Raw genomic sequence first — 18,930 nt, 5'->3', positions numbered from 1 at the left:
TGGAACTGGAAATAGTGTCTGAATAAACCATGGTCATCCACTAAAGGGCACTTCCCAATAAAACGTTTGGTGACTTCTGCGGGGTGTACACCTCATATCTCAACAAACACACACCTGTGTGCTTCAGACACGGATACAAATACACATACCACCACAAACACCCTGGCTTCTTGTCATCTCCAAGCACCCCAGTGGCCCAGGTCTTGTAGGTGTTTCCCCTGTACAGAGGCATGCCTGCAGTCAGATGCAGCAGCCACCATAAACCAAGCAACTTCCCCCCACATCATTGCCTGAATTTGTGACTCATTATCAGGGGTACTGGCAAGACAGAAGTTATTCTGCACAGAAAATACCAGTGTCTGCTACCAAAAAACCTGGGAAAAAACCCCACAGATTTTTCTTCCCTTGCATCTGATGCAAAAGACATTAGAATGATCATGTGCAGGAACTATTCACACGCACCGTGGAATTCTTCATTCAGAAACAGCTTCTGACAGCAGCACCAGACCTAAGCTGTGGCAATTTCAGAACAACATTTCCCCACTCCCATGAGAACACACAAAGTTCTGATTCCTCCAAGGCTTCATTACATCTTAGCACTCACCAGCACTTTTACACACTATCCCAAATGGCCTTGCTGGCAGCAGAGACTTGACAGTGGGTGGTGCCACTGGAGCTGTGCTTCTGGCCAGAGGACAGTGACACCACTGTCACCTTGGCCAGGTTCTGGCCTACTCTGCATGAACAAGTCTTGCCTCCAGTAAGGCTTCTGATATCACATCATTACAGACACATTCAGCACTCTGTAAAAATACACAATGAGGGGGTAAAGAAGACAGTCAGATTCTTCTCAGAGGTGACAGGACAAGAGGCATTAGGTATGAATTTTGAAATACAAGAAATACAATTCAGAAATAAGAAGAAACTTCTCTACCATGACTGCTCAAACATTGGCACAGGTCGCCTAGAAAGGCTGGCATCAGCATGTTGGGAGATATTCAGAACTCCTTAGGACAAGGTCAGGAGCAAGGGTTGGACTCGATGATCTCCAGATGTCCTTGCCAACCTCCACAGCTCTTTGGCTCTGTGAGCAGGACCTTCCCATCCCTTGGGCACTGAACAGTTTGCTTCCAAAGTGTGTCTGGCTGCTACAGCAGATGTTCCACAGGCAGCACCAGGTCATTCCCACAACCTCTCCCCTTTGTGATAGCTCCTGTGGAATTTGCTTATCGACAACGCCTGCTCCCTAAGGAAAGCACACGCAGGGGAGGAGGATTGTACATCATCTTTAACCAGAACCACTGACACAGTCAGGCCACAATGTTGAGACTTCACACTGCCTTCTTCCTTTAAGACTGGAGGAAAGTTAGGGGTGGCCACAAGTATATTCTACAACCCAGGAGAACCTCAGGGGAGCTTTCTCTGAAAGGCATGTGGCTTGGCCATGCTGCAGAGGGTCAATGGATATGTGCCAACTTTACCAATCTCTTTGCAGAGCATCAGCAAGACCCAATATTTTTGAGCCAGACCTAGCAAGGAGAAATGTTTTATGATATTCTATGGCAAAACCAAAGCAGGAAGCTTATGTTGCAAAATATTGTTATGAATATCACGTTTCTATCCCTCATTTGTTCTTCATATAAAAAAAAGACTGAAGATTGAAAATTTGTGGGTTTTGTTTTTTGTTTAAGAAGATGAGAAATATCACATCTGTTTTTTTCAGCTTCTGCTGGACTCATTGAAGGGGATCTGCTGGCTTTTTCAATGAAACAGTGTTAGGTCTGATACTTTAATTAAAGGATGTGCCAAAATGAACACAAAAATACCTTTGTAACATAAGCTGCATGTTACCCTTTTGAGACAAATGCATGAAAATTATGAAAACCACATCACAGCAAAAGCCTTTATACAATCCATGAACCCAGCCAGTATTTAGCACCCCACATCATCTGAACATCATCAGCTCTCCGGTTTCCAGGAGAAAACCAATTTCAATTTCCTAACAAAAGGACAAGCACTAAAATTCATAAAAGCAAAACACTAAGAGAGACCCCATGTTAGGGGGAGGCTTTTTTGTGTTCTATAACCAGAATTTTCCATGCATCTCCTAATCTTCCTGTGTCTCCTCTAAAAAGAGCAGGATTTCTAAGGTGGTGGCTGGAATAGTAAACTATTTGCTTCAGGACTGTGAGGCAAAGTTACTGATGAAGGCTGAATTCTCATTTTGGCTCTGCCAGCCCCCAGACCTCTGCTCTATGCACAGTCCAAACCAGTCTTCAACAAATCCAACCATTACTGTGACCTGTCCCACCAGCCCTAAGCTCTGGCCAGCCACCACTCCTGTTCAAGACCCAGCCAGAAAAAACCAGGACAGCTTGGGAGGAGGAGCAGAGCAGGAGGTCACACACACACGCTACTTGCCCAGCTTTATTGCATGGCTTATCATTTCTCAACTGAATGATACCTTTTTCTCACTCTGTCTTTAAAAAAACTGCCTGCTTAGCCAATTCAACCATGATTAACTAGCCATGGGGGAGCTAGTAGCATTTTTACAGCCAAGTAAGGAGCAGTAGTACAAATTGCCTTGCACTACCATGAATCCAGCTTAGTACAACACCAATTTCCTCCCTACCTGTGCTGAGGGGGCCCTTTGCATCACTTAGGCTAGACTAAGAGGCAAACCACACAGATCACATCCAATCTGTCCCACAATCAGGTCACAACCTTGGCAAAAGCAATGGGATACACTTTTGTCCATCCCAAAACTGCACAAAGGAGGTATCCAAGACCAGGCAAGGACAGAAGGGGAAATCAGGAGTGGGTTTTGCAATTACAGTGGTCTGGCTCTAGTTCCACTGACTCATATTTGTACACCAAACCCCACAGCAAACTGCAGCAATGCCCACAGCTGAAACATTGCATATTCCCACTGCCATCTTGCCTAGCATTGCTTGGGGTTCAAATCCAGGGGTCCCAGCATGTGTACAAGGTCTGGCATCCAGCTGGGCTCTGGCCATCAGCCCCACATCCAGCACTTGGATACTCCAGGTCATTTGAAACGGAGCTGGGCACCAATTCAGTACAGACCCCTGGCTCGTATCTTCAAGTATTAAGTATTTGTTCATGAGTCAAATCCTACTTCCCTCATCTTTGGAGGGAAAGAGAGGTGAGCATGACTTGTCCTTTAACATGAGATACATTTGTCTCTTCAAGTATGAATGACTTCCTGAAGCAAATGGTTCAGGTCATCCCAGATAAACATCCTAGTTAAATCCCAGCTTAGCTAATTTCTGATGAATGAAGCTACAGAGTAACCAGTGCATCCCAATGACCTTGAAAGGGAGGACAGAAATAGCAAGGCTCTGGAAATCAATTCACAAGTCTCATAAAATGAGAAATGACCACAAACTATCAAATACTATCCAAAAATTATTCCCCTTGCTCCTGAAATTCCTTCTAAGGTTCCAGCCACAGACAAGAATCCCTATTCCTCAACATTTTTAACTCACATTTCTCTTTCAGAGCACTGCACATCAGCCTGACACGTGCTCCTTCCAGCCTCACATTCCTAGATGCATTCCCCACGTTGGCTGCAAATAGCTCAAGCTCTCTCAAGTTTCACAAATCTTCCCTTCCCATCCACTGCCATGGGCACTGCCCCTTTTGCTACCTCAGGCTGGTATCAGCTGCACAATATTAAGTGACATTAGTACTATGCTGGACCCTTAGGTTGCTTCTGCCCCAGGTACTCTGCCCTCTCCCCCTTCCCTTCTCCAAATATTCCCTCTGTCACTGCAGTGCAGGGCTGGGAACAGAGCCCAGCCTGTGCAGCTGCCTCCCCACCTCCTCAGGACCAGAAGGGCACTGGGCAGAGCAGAAAGGAGCTGAAATGTGGGCTGGGTCACTACAAGCACAGAAATGGCAAGAACAGGTCAAGGGAAACCCGACAAGGATGCTGGAGAAGAGGGTTCAATATCCTGGGCAGAAGGGTATTTTGTGGGAAGCAAAATCGAAAGGATGGGTACCAGTCCCACAGCCAAACTGTGCTGACATCACCCTCTTCCTCCAACTTCTCAATTTCCCCCAAAACTATAATTTTTTAAGAGTATTGTTGATGCTTGAGGGTGTCCTTTCTGGTATCCATGTTGTGACTGATCCACATGGCATTGCCCACCATTGTGCCCCAGGTCTCCAACATCAGTGTGGCCTGAGGGCCCTTCTCCCTTCAGAATTCACTAAATTGTACAGCTTAAGTCTCTGAAGTAATTTTATATTCCACCACTATACCATAGACAGGGGATTCAGAAACAGCCAGTGATTTTCAGGTTATAATCACACCTTTCTTCTCTAATTTCCCTTTCTCTTTCAACTACCTCCTCTGAAACCCTTTCAAAATGCTGAGATAATCTCTCTCCTCTCTCTTTTCTCCCCAAACAACTCCAAGTCTAAAATGTTTCTGTCTCTAACACTCTCCCTTCAGTTTATTATTTATCTTTATTGTGCAGGCTCTTTTATCCCACCACAGTTCCCAGGGTGTTAGGGACATAAAGGAAATGTTCCCAAGGAGTGTAAGGATCACAAGTGTGATGCCAGACCAGATTACTCCTAAACAATCCCACACTTACATAAACAGAAGGCAACACTCAACAAATGAGTAGTGAGAAATAAAAAGGGTATAGAGAAGTAATTATGATAAAAACATGTGAGTTTGCTCAGGAATACTGAAATACCAGGAATTTTTCATTTTATCTTTGAAAACTTGCCTTTTCTCTACATCCTTTGGACAAGAGAGGTCAAATGGGGTCTTTGGCCTCTTTTGACCAACATATTGGTTTCTCTTCCAGCAAATATTCCTGGGAAGGAGTAAAAAAGTCCCACAACGCTTGCAAGCTATCAGTGCACAAAGCCAGGAGATTCCTCATTGAAGAACCATATAAAAGAAAACTGTCACGGAGCCAAAATATTCTCCTGTGACAGCCAAGCTTCTTGCAAGTTCCCAAATAAGGCCATGACTTTAAAGAGTGTGTCTTTTCAAAGCCTCATTGATTTTCATTGCCTGGTGAAGAGGCACATTGTTTACGTGTCTGGGTGTGCAGATATTCCAACAGGAGGAGGTGGGCACAGCTCGATGTTTCAAAGCCTGGTTTGCAGAGGGAATGAACCAAATAATCATGGGAAGCTTCTAAAGGCTGACAGCACTGCTCTGGCCACTATTTGAGAGTGATTCCTGGTGCAAACTCAAACTAGAAGGTGTGAAGATGCTAGCAGGAACAGCCAGCATATCCTAGCTCTCTGGGGATGGACCTCAAGTGAATTTTGAAGCACAATATTATATTCCACCTCACTTTCCAAAGTTCCGAAGCTTTTGCATCAAAATTAGGGTTCTTGTTAAGGTTCAGGACATATTTTGGAAAATTTCTCTGTTCTTCAAATACCAGATTACTCCTATTCAGAGAAAGAAACAAATAAAGGAAAAAAAGCCCCAAGCTTTGGAATTGCATAATCTTTGCTGTATCTACTTCACATTTACCGTCCATTCCTCTCCTCAAGTCTCCAGTATTTTCAACTTGGCAAATTGTTGAAAACGATCAGGTACTTCAGTTCAAGTTTTACACTTGAATCACAGCGCTGTTTCACACAATTCTTTGAAAACAAAGTCCATCCTTATAAAACACCCTTCACAAAGACCCGTGGGTCTCAGCCACTCAGCTCCCCCATCTTCACAGTTATGGTGTGTCCATTCCCTTAATAATCATACAGCAAAAAATATACTCACAGAACGTGAAGGCCACCAAGAGAAAAGGAAGCCAAGCAGTCAGAAAGTGTGTCAGTAGAGCCTGTGTGTATTGAGGGCATGAGCTACTCGGGTGATGCTGCTCTGTAGTACTACTGAGGCACAAAGGAGACAAAAAGCCAGAGGGAAAGAGTACAAGCCAAAGCCAAGCACTGTGTCACAGCTGTACCTAAACACCAAGAAAATCAAAATTGGTGGTATGAGACTTTAGGCAACTCCCACAAAGCTCATTTCTTCTGTCCATGTGCTGTGTAGCCCAGCAGAGCGTGGGTAGAAGCAGGGTGTCTCTTGTACAAAGGGTTGACCTGAAGTGATTTCCCACCCTCTCCACCTTGATAACACATTCACATTCCTGTCGTCACCTGTGGAGCACCATGCAGCCACAAATCAGGTGGAAAGGTGACTAAGCCAACAGAAAACTGATGTATTTCCTTTGCCTGGATTAACAATTTAACAAAACACCCCACTACAAAATGCTCATGAGCTGCCACATGAGGAGAGCCGTGGGAAAGTCCTTCTAGAGCCAAGGGGCAATAAACACACAATTACACTAGTTTAGGCCTAACAAATAAACTGTCCTGTAAGGTTTATCTGCATGAGAAAACTCTAGAAAGGTAATCTGAATTAACATTTCTGTAATGAATGAAACCACATTAGATCCCTGCAGACACACTCATTATTAATTAAATCAACCCTATTTCATATTTGGTATCATTTACTGTGATGTGAATTAAGCTTAATCAAATTAAGGTCACTTGAATGCTGAATCAGATAATATATACAATGGTTTAATTTAGTTTACCTAATTTACTTTACATTCACATTTTTGGTGATTTGGATTAGTTTTCCTTCAAATCCTTGCTCAGACAGCTTTAGAATAGAGAGAGACAGCAAAAACCTGAGGAGATGCTGCAAAAATTCCCCCCATAATCAGCAGTTTTGAGCTATCAATGAATTCACCCCCCAGGAGAGGGGTACTCAAAGCTGTGCACCCCACTGAGGACACACTGCCAGGGCTGCTGCATGCTCAGTCTCCATGAAGGTTCTGTCTTCACTAAAGTTCCCTGTCTCTGTCTTCACTAAAGTTACTCTGGTGCCCGGAGGCTGGAGAGAAAATCAGACCCTGGAAGTCTTCACTTCATCCTCCTGCACTGCAAGAGCTGAACAGATGTTGATGGGCCATGAGAAATGCATGTCCTGAAGGAAAACACGACAATCCTCAAGGAAGCTGAAGCATTTGATGTGGTTATTTTTTAAATAGCAGGTCACGAAAATATTTGACATGTTTTTTACTGTTGGGAAAACACAGCAGTTATCAAAGTTCTTGTTTGTAACAAAATAACAAAAAATCATAAAAGCCTGCTTCTCTAGGCAGACATGTTAAATTGAGTTGCCATGTTTATTCACAGTTTTAAGGTCTTCTCGTTTTGCTTACCCTGCTCCAACACTTAAAAAGTCACCTTTGAGTCTTCTAGCAAACTCCCTCCGCATTCCTCTTACGTGACTATGCTTTTTACCATTAAAAAGATTTTTCTGTCTACGCAGATGTGTAGACAAATGCACTCTGTCGTATTTAGGGCACCAGTCATCTAATATTTTCTGTGATGCAGGTACCATCTGTGAAACTGAACTGCAGTTCAGGCCTATCGTACTGAGATGGGTGCTGGGAAATCAGAGATGGAAATTGATATTAGATTATAATCCTGCTGCATTCAAATAAAAGTCAAGGGCTCTAGCAAGGTCAGGCTTAACCTTTAATACCCAGGCATACCTTTAATATTTTTTCAGGGAACCTTCAGCTGCGTTGTTTGTTTTTCAGTGTCCACTCAGGATTATCATCTTTTAAGGGTCACAAAAGGTGTCCAAACCTCTGAAGCAAAAGGATGATGAGGAGGCCCTGATAGCAACAGCAGATGACAGCTGGCATCAGGGTGCAACTAAGGTTGCAGTGACAGACTTTGACCAAAGTGACAGAGAGATCAAAGACTGGAGAACATAGAAAGCACACCTGGGTGAGGAAAGGGGACTGTTCTTTTAGCAATTTAGCATGGAAGTCCTCAGCAAACCACTGGGTTAATCAGACCATGCCATGATCTAAATGTGAGCTCTCGCAAGGATGAAATCAGCACCACGAGGAGGGTCAGACATGGAGCATCATTTCCACTTGGGCTCTCCTGCTGGGTTGTGGGGCATCACAGCCTCCTCTGCCACTCCCTCTGGTGCTGACAGACATTCACACAGCTCCTTGGGGAACTGATTCAGGAGACTGAGCCAGCTGGAAAGTGGGAGAACTGACTAAACCAGACCTGCACCGGTCCTCAGGGCAGCAGTAACATCTAAATGCACACGCAAGGCATTCACCCTGCACACCTCTGAACACACCTCATAGCTTCAGAAATGTCCTTGTGTGCCTTTATTGCTCTTACAGACTTGTTTCCACATTCCCTAGCTTGCTGGCTCAGTGTCCCCTCTGCTATTTCTGTAACACTCTCATATTTAATACCATGAAATTTTAAAATAGTATGCTGGCTCAGGCTTTTTGAGCTCCTGCAAAGACTGGCAGTCATGCAGTTCCAGCACTATTTTTATTTAGCAAGCCGGGACAGAAGAGACAAGTAGACCCTTGCAGCTCACCCTTGGGTCACATCTTGAGGAATATAAAACAAGGAGGCATTCCCTGGGGTCAATACAACAAGGCCTGAGGGACCCCCCAGTAAGACACACACACACTGCTCAGCTACACTAAACACACTGACCATCTTTCTGTTCCCTTCTTTTTTCCATTCTTGCTTGTGAACCCCTGAAAGGGAAGGGCCCACCTCACCTGCCTCACTAGGATGGCTCTGGCAGCCCCAGCCCTCCACACTGCTTCCCAGCACACCTAGTCCTTTTATCACCTGCCCACTTCCTCTGCTCCCCCAAGGGCTGGGGTTGTTCTTCACTTACTGACAGGTTTTCAGGTAATAATTGTTCATTTGGGGTGGGGGGACATTTTAAACAAGATGCTTATATTCCTATTAGTACATGTTAAAGGTGAGGGCTTCCATGCAGAGGACAGGAATAACTTCTGTCTCCCCTCCTAAAAGCTGCAAATTTTCCCTGCTGAGTTCTGCCCTAATTGATGAAGAGAGCCTTCCCAGCTCCATCAGACCCCAGCCCTTCAACACTTGCACGTGCACTTAAATTGATCACGGTCAGTGGTCTCAGCACAATCAGGTTCACAAACCCTGAGGATGCCGTGCCCAGTAATAAGGTCAGGAATGTGTACAAGTCCTCTCAAGATTAAGGCCTTAATGCTGTAGCATCAGCCAGCTTTCTCCCTGCCTCCAGCATCAGATGTGGGCAGCTGAAATCCCCAAGGATGGAGGCTGATGGCTCCAGGCTGACCTGCAGGTACAGGCAAGTGCCTCTGGCCTGTTCCTGGGTGTGTGATGAACCAGACATCCCTGGGCATCACCCCCAGCACAGCAGCCTTGGAGACAGCTGTGTGTGGCTCTGTGTGCTGTGAGCTAACGTTTGACAGTTCAGCACCAACTAAAACCAATAAACACAAAGCCAAGAGGCAGCAGGTCAGGCTCTGGGAGGATCCATCACAACACTGGGCTACCAGTGGAATCTGAGCTGGTGTTGGGAGCTGTGGATCACTTTGGTGACAGCTGACAAAGCAGCACCTCTAATGGACAATACTGCATGTGCCAAAGTGTGATGAAGAGATGTAACTCCTTGTTCCACCTTCTCAAAGATGGTTCGTACTACCAGACAAGCAAGACAACGAACAGGGACAGATAAAGGACATTTTATTAAGCATACAGGTAAAATGAACATGTAAGTCCATGTCTTCTCTCTTCTACTTACTAAATAGTCAAAAAATTAATTGCCTGAGAAGGCTGCTTTATTTGGAGGATACAACCCTTACTTCTCAACAGCTGTGGGATCAAAAACAGACTTACATTCACCTATGTGATGTATTTAGTTAATGAAAAGAAAGATTAGCATGCAAATGTGTTGCAGCACTCAACACTAATTCATGACAAAGTCATAATATTAAAGCTACCTCATTCTGTCAAAATATACTCGTCCAGTATTTCTCTCATTTTAAATCAAAAATCCTTTTTAAAAAGAAATTCACAGATTATCTCAAATCCCACTACTGTTTGGCAGGTGGGAGCTAGAATGACAGACAAAACAGCCATGTAATAAAATAATTTTAGTATCAAAAATATTTGAAGTGGCTAATAAGAACAGTAAGGCGCTAACAGGAATAGGTACCCACAGAAACTGCATTAAATATGTGCATATGGGGATGATTTTGACCTACCTTGTTTCTGATTTTTAAAATTTTTGTAGACATTTTTTGATCTCTCTTTTGATGTCCTCTGGACCGCAAAGCATCAATTGAACAGTGCTAGTCTGTTCAGTGCTGAAGACATATTCCTACTCACATGTAACAGACATTTCCAACTGCAGCTTTTACACTTGAATTTACTTATTTAAGCTACCCTTTCATCCCGAGCATTCAGCAGCCCTGGGTGTGTTGAGCTGTTCCTGCTGCATGCAGACACACACCCTCGGAACATCGCTGCAGCCAAGCTCCTGACCCGTGTACAGCTGTGGAAAGAAAAGCAGTCAGCATGCAATTAAAGGGATTATGGTGGCCATGGCCCTGCTTCTTGTTAATGCCATTTCACTGTATTTTCTAGATCTCCTCATTACTGAGGGAGTGGCTTACTGACAAGGGATAAAGGAAGGAAGCTACACACATGCTGACTAAGAAGCAGCGAATGATGGGAATGGGAAAAGAAGAAAGGGGAGGAAGGAATGAGTGGATGGCAATACATAATGAACTTTGCTGTAATGCTTAGCATTTACTACAGAGAGGGTTGTCATCCTCAGAAATGCTTTTTGAACAGGAGACTCCAATCCAGCAAAGCAAGGACTCCAACAGGACCAAACTTAAGCCTTAAATCCAGTGCTAGACTGAGACCCAGCTACTTAATCATCTTAATTCCCTCTCAGGTAAGAATTGTCATCCTCCAGCAGATAAAGCAATGATGCCAAAAAGGCTAAGAGATTTAGCAGCTGCAGACTAGCCCGGGAAGGACCTGCACCATGGAGCTCACCCCAACAACAAGGACTGGAACTGACCAGCCTTGCTGCAGAAACACAAACTGCTGGAGCATCTCCCTGTGCCTGCACCCATGGCACACTGTGAGTCACAGTACTACACAGCTTGCTTTGCTTTTGCTTTTTTTTTTTCTTTTCCTCTCTTTTCACAGAAAAAGATGTCTATCCATCCTGACACCTATGTGAAGCTGAAGAAAGACAGACATACAACTGTGAGATCTCAAGTTGCAGGAATGACACCTACTGCCTGGGAAATGAACTGCTCACCTAAATGAGATCGAACTCAATGGTGAGGAGCTTCCACAGAACAAACCAGCACACGTGGACACGAGCCAGCAGTGTGTGCTCACAGCCCAGAAAGCCAACTGAATCCTGGGCTGCATCAAGACAGGGCTGACCAGCAGGTAGAGGGAGGTGATTCTGCCTCTCTTCTTCATTCTGATGAGACCCCACCTGCAGCGCTGCACCCAGCTCTGGGGTCCCCAGCACAGGAAAGACAGGGACCTGCTGGACTGATTTTTGAAGTCCCTTCCAACCCAAACTGTTCTGTGATTCTACAAAACAGGTCCAGCCCCAGTGCTGACTGTGAGGGTGATCACATGAAAGCCCACAGAAAATTCAATCAGGGAGGGAGGTTCAATGATTTAAGAAAGGTGCTTAACTCCTGATAAACAGCATATATAACTCAGGGCAGGTAAAAACACCTCCATCATGAACTCAGGTGAAAAATACCTTTTTTGGACAGGGAACATGGTTAGTAGTCAGAAAATGCTCATCCACAACAACAGCTAGGCTACACAGTTTGCACCTCAAAGCCCTAGGGAGCCTGCAGTGGAAGGGTCTGCAGAGCATAAGAGGAAGAACAGAAGCAGCATCTCAGTAAAAGAAATATTTTAATTTGTAGTAATAGCATTCCCTGAAGAAATGGCTTCTTGAGCATTTCTGGTGTCAGGGAACACTGCCACAACCTAACTTCTATATACACCCTTTGCATATGGAAAGTGAATTTTCTTCTCTCTTTCTAAGTAAAGACTTCATGACCCAGCTCATCCTACCAAACCACAAGTGGCTAAACCAGCACAGCTGAGGGGAACAAGAATGGGAACTCAGGAGAAATATATAAACTAACACTGAACTTGAAACAAATGTAATGCTTGAATGCCTGCATCAAGAAGGAAAGCCAAAAGTTTCTGGCGGCCACATGTCTCTGCAACTTTAGGACTATGAAATATCCAGTGAAATGTAATGCTTCACTGTTCCTTCACCCTAACATCATGGTTGTTGTATTACAGAATGGCACTCTGGATAGTCAGAAATGGGAAAGTTTCCAGGCTCAAATGTTTGGTAAGGACTTGCCCACTCTCTCTCCTCTCACTAATAAAGATAGATACCCTTAATGCTCCTACAGCTCTCAAATGATGAATAGTTTTGGAAAGACTGTCAATAATATTCCAAGCATTTGCCCAATGCAAAAATGCAAAGTCTCACAGGAAGAAGCATTCTGCAGTGCTAAATACGCCAGAAATGTGGGGGGAAAATAATTAAACTGTTTTCAGTTCCACAGGGTCACAACCTGGACTGAAACACCCTTTGAGCGTTACTGGGTGATGTGCACACACACACATGAACCCGGAGCTGTCACAGGAAAAACGTGCCAGGTGAGCCATGAGGTTCCCACAGCTCAGGGCAGAGATGTCCCCAGCAGCCCAGTTCCTGGGAAACAGGCTGCCCTTACCCTGCAAAGCTTCCCGTGGGCTAGCAGGAACAAGGTGCATTAACCCAGGCAAGGCTGTGTGCTGCCAGGACTCGCACCCTGGCAGCCTGGCTGGAGGTCTGCTCTCTTCTCCCTGGCTGGAGGTCTGCTCTCTTCTCCCTGGCTGGAGGTCTGCTCTCTTCTCCCTGGCTGGCATCCGGGCTGCACTGTGACAGGGACAAGGGCTCTAGGGGTGTGCTGATCAAGTGTGTCGTGGTGGTTTTCGGTCCTTTCCCCTCATTATGGCACATCAGATCAAAAAGCAGATGGAATGGAAGTCTTGGGTAGGTGACTGCAGACAAAATCTGCCTGAGGGCAAACAACAGGCCCAGACAAGGAACAGTGGCACAGTTCCTCCACCTCTCCTCCCTGCCCCTGAGAAACTAAGTCCAGGCCACCAGGCTGAGAAAAAGAAAAAGGAGGAGAAGCACTGCGGGTCCCTTGATTTCTGCCAAATGATGACTATGAGGAAAACAAAAAATATATAGGGGCAATACCAATGTACAGCTGGGGCAGTTTTTGCTGCTTACCTACTGCAGTGAAAGACAATACCAAAACATCAGTGAGATTTTCTTAAATGTAAATAAAAAGTGGATGAAATAATTCTATGGTTCTGATTCCATGAAAAACCCTGAAATACTTATAATGACCTTCTCAAAAAAAGAAAATCTGCATATCATTCAACTTATTTTATTTCAACTTATTTTATTTGAATTCTGTAATTACTAGGATTAAAAATTACTTATAATTTATTTCATTTTGGCAGTAGTTTTAGAAATATTTTCTAAAGAGGTTCCATACTGCTCCTTACACAGTGCTCAGAACTGAGTGAAGCTATGACATAACGAGAAAAAGGAAAGAAATCACGAAACTTGCAAGATACAGGAAATTATTTGAAACTGAATTGTGTTTGCACTCTGGAAAGATTTGTATGATTTCTTACAAGAAATACAAATATTTAAAGTAAAATACTTCAAAAGAAAGAAGTACTGTAGTGCCCAAAGAAGTAGGCAGCCGTGTGCAGACAGACTGTGCAGACACCTTTAATTGTGACACACTTTAATGGAGCTGTTCTGTATCAGTGTATCTCTTGTTTAACATGGACTGAGTGACCCAGGAACAGACAGAAGGGACACAACACAAACCCACAACACTGAGTTAAACACACCTGTGCACCTTTGAAAGGCTATCTTCAGCCTCAGTCATACCACTACAAAATACAAGACAAAATACCAAAAAAATGAGGAAAGGCACAAAAAAAATGTCCAGGATCTATGCTTTATTTTAGAGAGGGGGAAAAAAAGTTGAAAGTATATGGAATAACAGCATGAAGGAGGCACAGCTGGCCTGCCTGTTCCACGGCCTGACAGTCAGGGTACGCTGATGGGAACCCAGCGTTGCCAATGGAACACCACTGCTGCCTTTACATGGCCACAGCCAGCATGGCACAGCCTGCAGTGGAGGTCCAAAATCTCCTGACAACGAGTTTGTCTGCAGCTAGAGCTTCCTAGCCCTCTGAAGATCAAGGATGAGGTTACAAAAGCATTGTTTTATCTGCAGCATAGTACCCACACTTGGGATTCTGCTGGCCAAACCATGACAGGCAAAGAGCTGGGAGCTTTCCTACTGAGAGATGCTGGCAGATCTGCGTGGCACAGACAGCTTGAAAGGCTGAAAACCTAAACACATCCAAAGGCAGGGTGGTGGAGGGTGGTCTGACAGCTCCCAAGTGACCCCAGGAACACAGAGCCACACACACCTCAATGCCACAGCACAGAGCAGGAGTCAGAACATGGCAGGACAGAGCCTTCAAATTAAACAAAAATTAGCTAAGTTACAGGCATATTGCTCCAGCTTAGAAATCAATTGCTAAGTGACAAGGTTAAATTCTATTTTATAGCCAACTTGATTACATTGTCCATCTCAGGGTGTGCTCCTGCTTTTCTGCTGGAAAACACTGAGCTATAAAATCCACTAGTCCAGTGAGGTTGGTAACCCCAAATTTGATGACATTATAAATAAATTTGATGACATTATAAATAAAACCATAATGAGCTCTCGTGTTTTTCACAGATGCAAACAGAAAGAAACAGTAAAGGAAGAAAAGTTAGAAAACACTGCATCCATACAATTCCAGTTACCCTCTGTGCAAACTGAACGAATTGGCAAGACTCTTGAACTGCTTAATGAATAGAAAATGGGGAGGACACTGAAATGCTCAATACATTTTGTTTATTGGTATAAATGTAAAGACTTTTGTTTGCTTATATCTGAAAACAAAAGGGTTAAGAAGCATACTGTATATACCTTCCTGTTATTAAAACAGATTTATACTATGAATATTCAGTCCTCTTTTTCTCAACCAGTTGCTCCATCTATTTAAACTAGAGCTAAATACAACATCTTTTTCAGATTTCCAGTTGATAGCTATGTAAAAACCTCAGAACAAAAAGGCTGACTTTAGCTGAACTTTAGGGTGCTCAGTGACACTGCTTCCCCCCACAATTTCTGTGCTGAACTCATTACTTTGGCTTGGATTAAAGCATGTTATACCCCAAAAAAAGTAAGAAGGCATACTTTTAATCTGAATAATCCTGTTGAGAGGCTGGTTCCATCTCCAGATATTAATTGTATGTTTTGTTTAGAAAAAAACGAAGCGCTTAAAGTGGGAGCTTCCCCCCCAGCATTGCCTCAGGAGCACAGCACAGAGAGCAAATGTACACTCACTACAGCCGTGGCAAAAAGAGAGATGGATTTTTTCAGGGATACACACAAAATGCTATGTTTGGTTTTTATTTTTAAGAATAGGGACCACTGAAATACAGATGCCTTATAAACTACAGATATGACTAAGAAATTACAGGTTACGCCTCTGTTGACAGAATGTAAAAATTTTATTTTCACCCACAGTGATATTCATTGACATTTTCCCAAACATGAGCTAATTTTGTTACTTCTAAGAATAAATTAATATCCTCTGTCAAGTAACTGCTACATTTCTTTTACTAAAGCATTATTTTCGTACTAAAATATAATAACACCTCTGCACTTTAACATTTTCCACACAGGGATCCTAATCCATTTTTGAGGCAGAACATCTATTATAATCTGTTTTATTCCTAAAGTGTCTGGTACACCTGCTATTCACACACTTCATACCTTTGAGGTGAAGACATAAAGAATTATAAAAAAATGGAAACCATCACATAAATGCAATAGTGCAAAGAATAGCACTGTAATCTATTCACCACAAAAAGCAGTATAAATAAAACACACATGCTTAAGCAAATGTTTCAAGGAGGTTTTTATTAAATGTTTATATAGCCTGCCAGGGTATTTTGGAATTATACAGCCTGTATTTATTAAACAAGAATTGTTATTGCAAAAGGTTTTAGGTGATTTACAGACATAAATTTACTGACAAGTACAATCTATTCAGTAATGTCTGTAATATGTAAGGGAAAAAAATCTGTAATGGAAGCATTTAAAAACAGGAATCCATTAAAAAATCCAACAAAATAATAATGTGCATTAAGTATGAAAGTGGCATTTATAACAAAAGACTACTTTAAGTGTGATGCACCTGCAGATGCCAAGTGTCACGTGGGGAAAGCAGGAAAGGGCAGCTGCACAAGGACACGCCCAGCAGCACACACAGACCAGCTCTGGCTGCCTCCCGTGGAGCAGAGGCAGCCTGGGGGGTACACCTAGAGAAGCACCCCCTCCATCACTGTCAAAAGTGAGGGTATGGGGAAGTTCTGGAGCCTCTCCTGGAGTTAAGCTGCCTTTTCCTTCCAAAACACCCTGTGGCTGAGCTCCTCTGAGAGTGCCCTAGCTCTCCTGGTGGGGTTACTTTGGGTATATCATGATACCCTAATTCACAGTCTGTCTTGGTGGGTCTCTCTCCCCTATTCCCTCTTCCAACAAAAAGTGCAACCACCAGCTGTGGAAGTTCATGCGGAGGAGAACATCTTCAATGGGAGAAACCCAACATCATTGCAGCCTTCCAATCTGCCCATGGTGCCTCCCCGGGGTGAAAGGTGGGCTTATGAGTCAGTAAGTCAACTTTCCGCCTTCCTGGGGAAAGAGCTCTAGCAACCCTTCTGCATGGGGCAAGTTCTCCCAGCTGTGTTCCTGAGTGAGCAGGAGGGAGCAAGGGCAAACTTCCCTACCATCTGTTGTGTTTGACTTCTCCCTGGAGGTCTCTGACTCGCATTCTGATCGGACCAGATGAGACTGATGCAGACACACCTTTTGTGTGGAGACCAGAGACACATGACACAGCAGGTCGGCGTGCTTTTGGCCCACCCCAAGAATGCAAATTTAGGCAAGTGAGAAAAATTAATGGCAATGTAAACGGCTAAACACAGCTCCAAGTCTTCAACACACACGACAGTGCCAGGAGTAAATGTAACTGTAAATGCAGGCAAAGGCTTTTCTGGACTCCCACTGCACTTGCTAGGAGCAACGCCAACCATGCAATTCAGGAATCAGGCACCATAGAAAGATACCTGGCTTCAAACTGTTATTTCCATTTTTAAGGTTTCCCAAAGCAATTTTACTTTGCTAAAGATAATTATTAAGTGGGAAAATTCACTAGTATTAAAGATGAATCAGGGACTGGGTTGCTCCGAGATACTGACAGCTCAAGTGAACTCGAAAAAAATAAGGAAAGAGAGGTTTGCACGAGTATAAACCAAAGCAAACAACGTTTGCCCTCCATCCTTCCACCAGGAAATTGGGCTGTGGGGCTTTTTTTGCCCTGCCTTTCACAACTGACAAATTGACCTCGGGAAAACTACGAGCTGTCGCACCCGCTGCCTGAGGAGAGGGAGCCTGGGAGACCCGGCACGGCCCATGCTGGATGCTCTCGAGAAATATCCCATCTCCGCTCCTCCGCTGCACTCCTCGTTCCCTTCCTCGCACACCGCTCTCCCCGCCCGGGGTCTTTCGCCCGACGGAGCTCTCGCCGTCCCCCCGGCTGCACGGCCCGGCCCTATCGGGCGGATCCCGGCTGCGGGGCCCGGCAGCACCGGGCAGACACCGCGGCACGGCATCACCGGGCAGATTGCGGCCGCTCTGCCCGGCAGCACCGGGCACATCCCTGGCTGAAGGACACGGCAGCAGCGGGCAGATCCCGGCTGCACGGCCCGGCATTACCGGGCACATCCCGGCTGGCACATCCCAGCGTCAGGGCACGGCAGCAGCGGGCAGATCGCGGCTGCACACCGCGGCAGTTTCACAGGCGCTTACAGCCTTTTGTAACAGCCAGATAATCTGTCAGATGGACTTAGGCACTGACAGTCAAACATGCCAAAAACGTCACCACCCACTCCTGCTATCCATCCGGTGAAGGACTAGGAAGCGCCACATTGCTTAACCTCTCCTGCGCCTTCCACTCGCACAGGAAATCCCCACCCCCCACGGCGTGACACCACCGCGGGGACAGCGGGGGACAGCGGGGGACAGCGGTCCCCCCTCCCGTCCGGCTGGAGCTCCGCGCCCGCCCAGCCCGCGGCGCTCGGCGCATCCCCGCCCGCACTCACCTCATCTTCCCGGCGGGGCGCGGCGGCGGCCGGGGCCGGGAGCGGGGCCGGGAGCGGGGCCGGGAGCGGGGCCGGGAGCGGGCGGTGGCGGCGGCGGGACGGGGGGGGCTCCGGCGGCGGCGCCGCCCCAGCGGCAGCGCCGGGCCCCTGGGCGCTAGCCGGGCAGCGCGGCGCCGGGCAGCCCCTCCGCCGGCCCGGCCATGTTGCCGGCTCCCGCCCGGCTGCGCTGCCTGTGTCTGTGTGTGTGGGCAGGACAAAGCGCCGCCGCCGCCGCCCGCCCCGCGCCGCTCCGCTCCCACGCGCGGCGGGGCCGCGCCGCCCCCCCGCCCCGCCCCGCGCCGCGCCGCCCCCGCCGCGGGTGTCGGGGGGAGCCCCGGCCCTGCCCGGCCCTGCCCGGCTCCCCCGCCCGGCGCAGGTGGGGCGGGGAGCGGCCCCGCACCGAGCGCGGCACCGAGCGGCGGCTCCGGGCTCCGCCGAGCTCCTCGGCCCGTGCCCGTGCGAGGCGCCGGGGACTTGGCCGCGCCGCCTCCCCGAGCCGTTCCCGGCTGGAGCGGGGCAGTGCCGAGGTTGGAGACCTCGCCTCTGCACAGTGCTGTCCTGTGCAGGGACACAACCGGTGCTTTTGTGGGTAGAAACGGGATTTTGTAGCATTTCCAGCTAACACCGGAGGGCAGCTGTGGTTCCCGCTCCCTCACCCTTCCCACTTGTCTCAT

At 46.2% G+C, this 18,930-nt stretch overlaps 1 protein-coding gene across 1 annotated transcript; it reads right to left on the bottom strand.

Moving 5' to 3' along the window:
* Nucleotides 1-605: 605 nt before the first annotated feature.
* LOC119701962 (translation initiation factor IF-2-like) lies at nt 606-18,930 on the bottom strand. The gene is made up of 2 exons (XM_038139283.1): nt 18,218-18,930; nt 606-803 (listed from the first exon to the last, which is right to left on the bottom strand). The coding sequence occupies exons 1-2, from the start codon at nt 18,928-18,930 to the stop codon at nt 776-778; spliced, it is 741 nt and encodes a 246-aa protein (XP_037995211.1). The 3' UTR covers nt 606-775.

This window comes from Motacilla alba, chromosome 5, assembly GCF_015832195.1.
Source record: "Motacilla alba alba isolate MOTALB_02 chromosome 5, Motacilla_alba_V1.0_pri, whole genome shotgun sequence".
NCBI classification, from domain to species: domain Eukaryota; kingdom Metazoa; phylum Chordata; class Aves; order Passeriformes; family Motacillidae; genus Motacilla; species Motacilla alba.
Note: the sequence above shows the minus strand (reverse complement) of the source record. Positions and strands in the feature narration are given on the sequence as shown.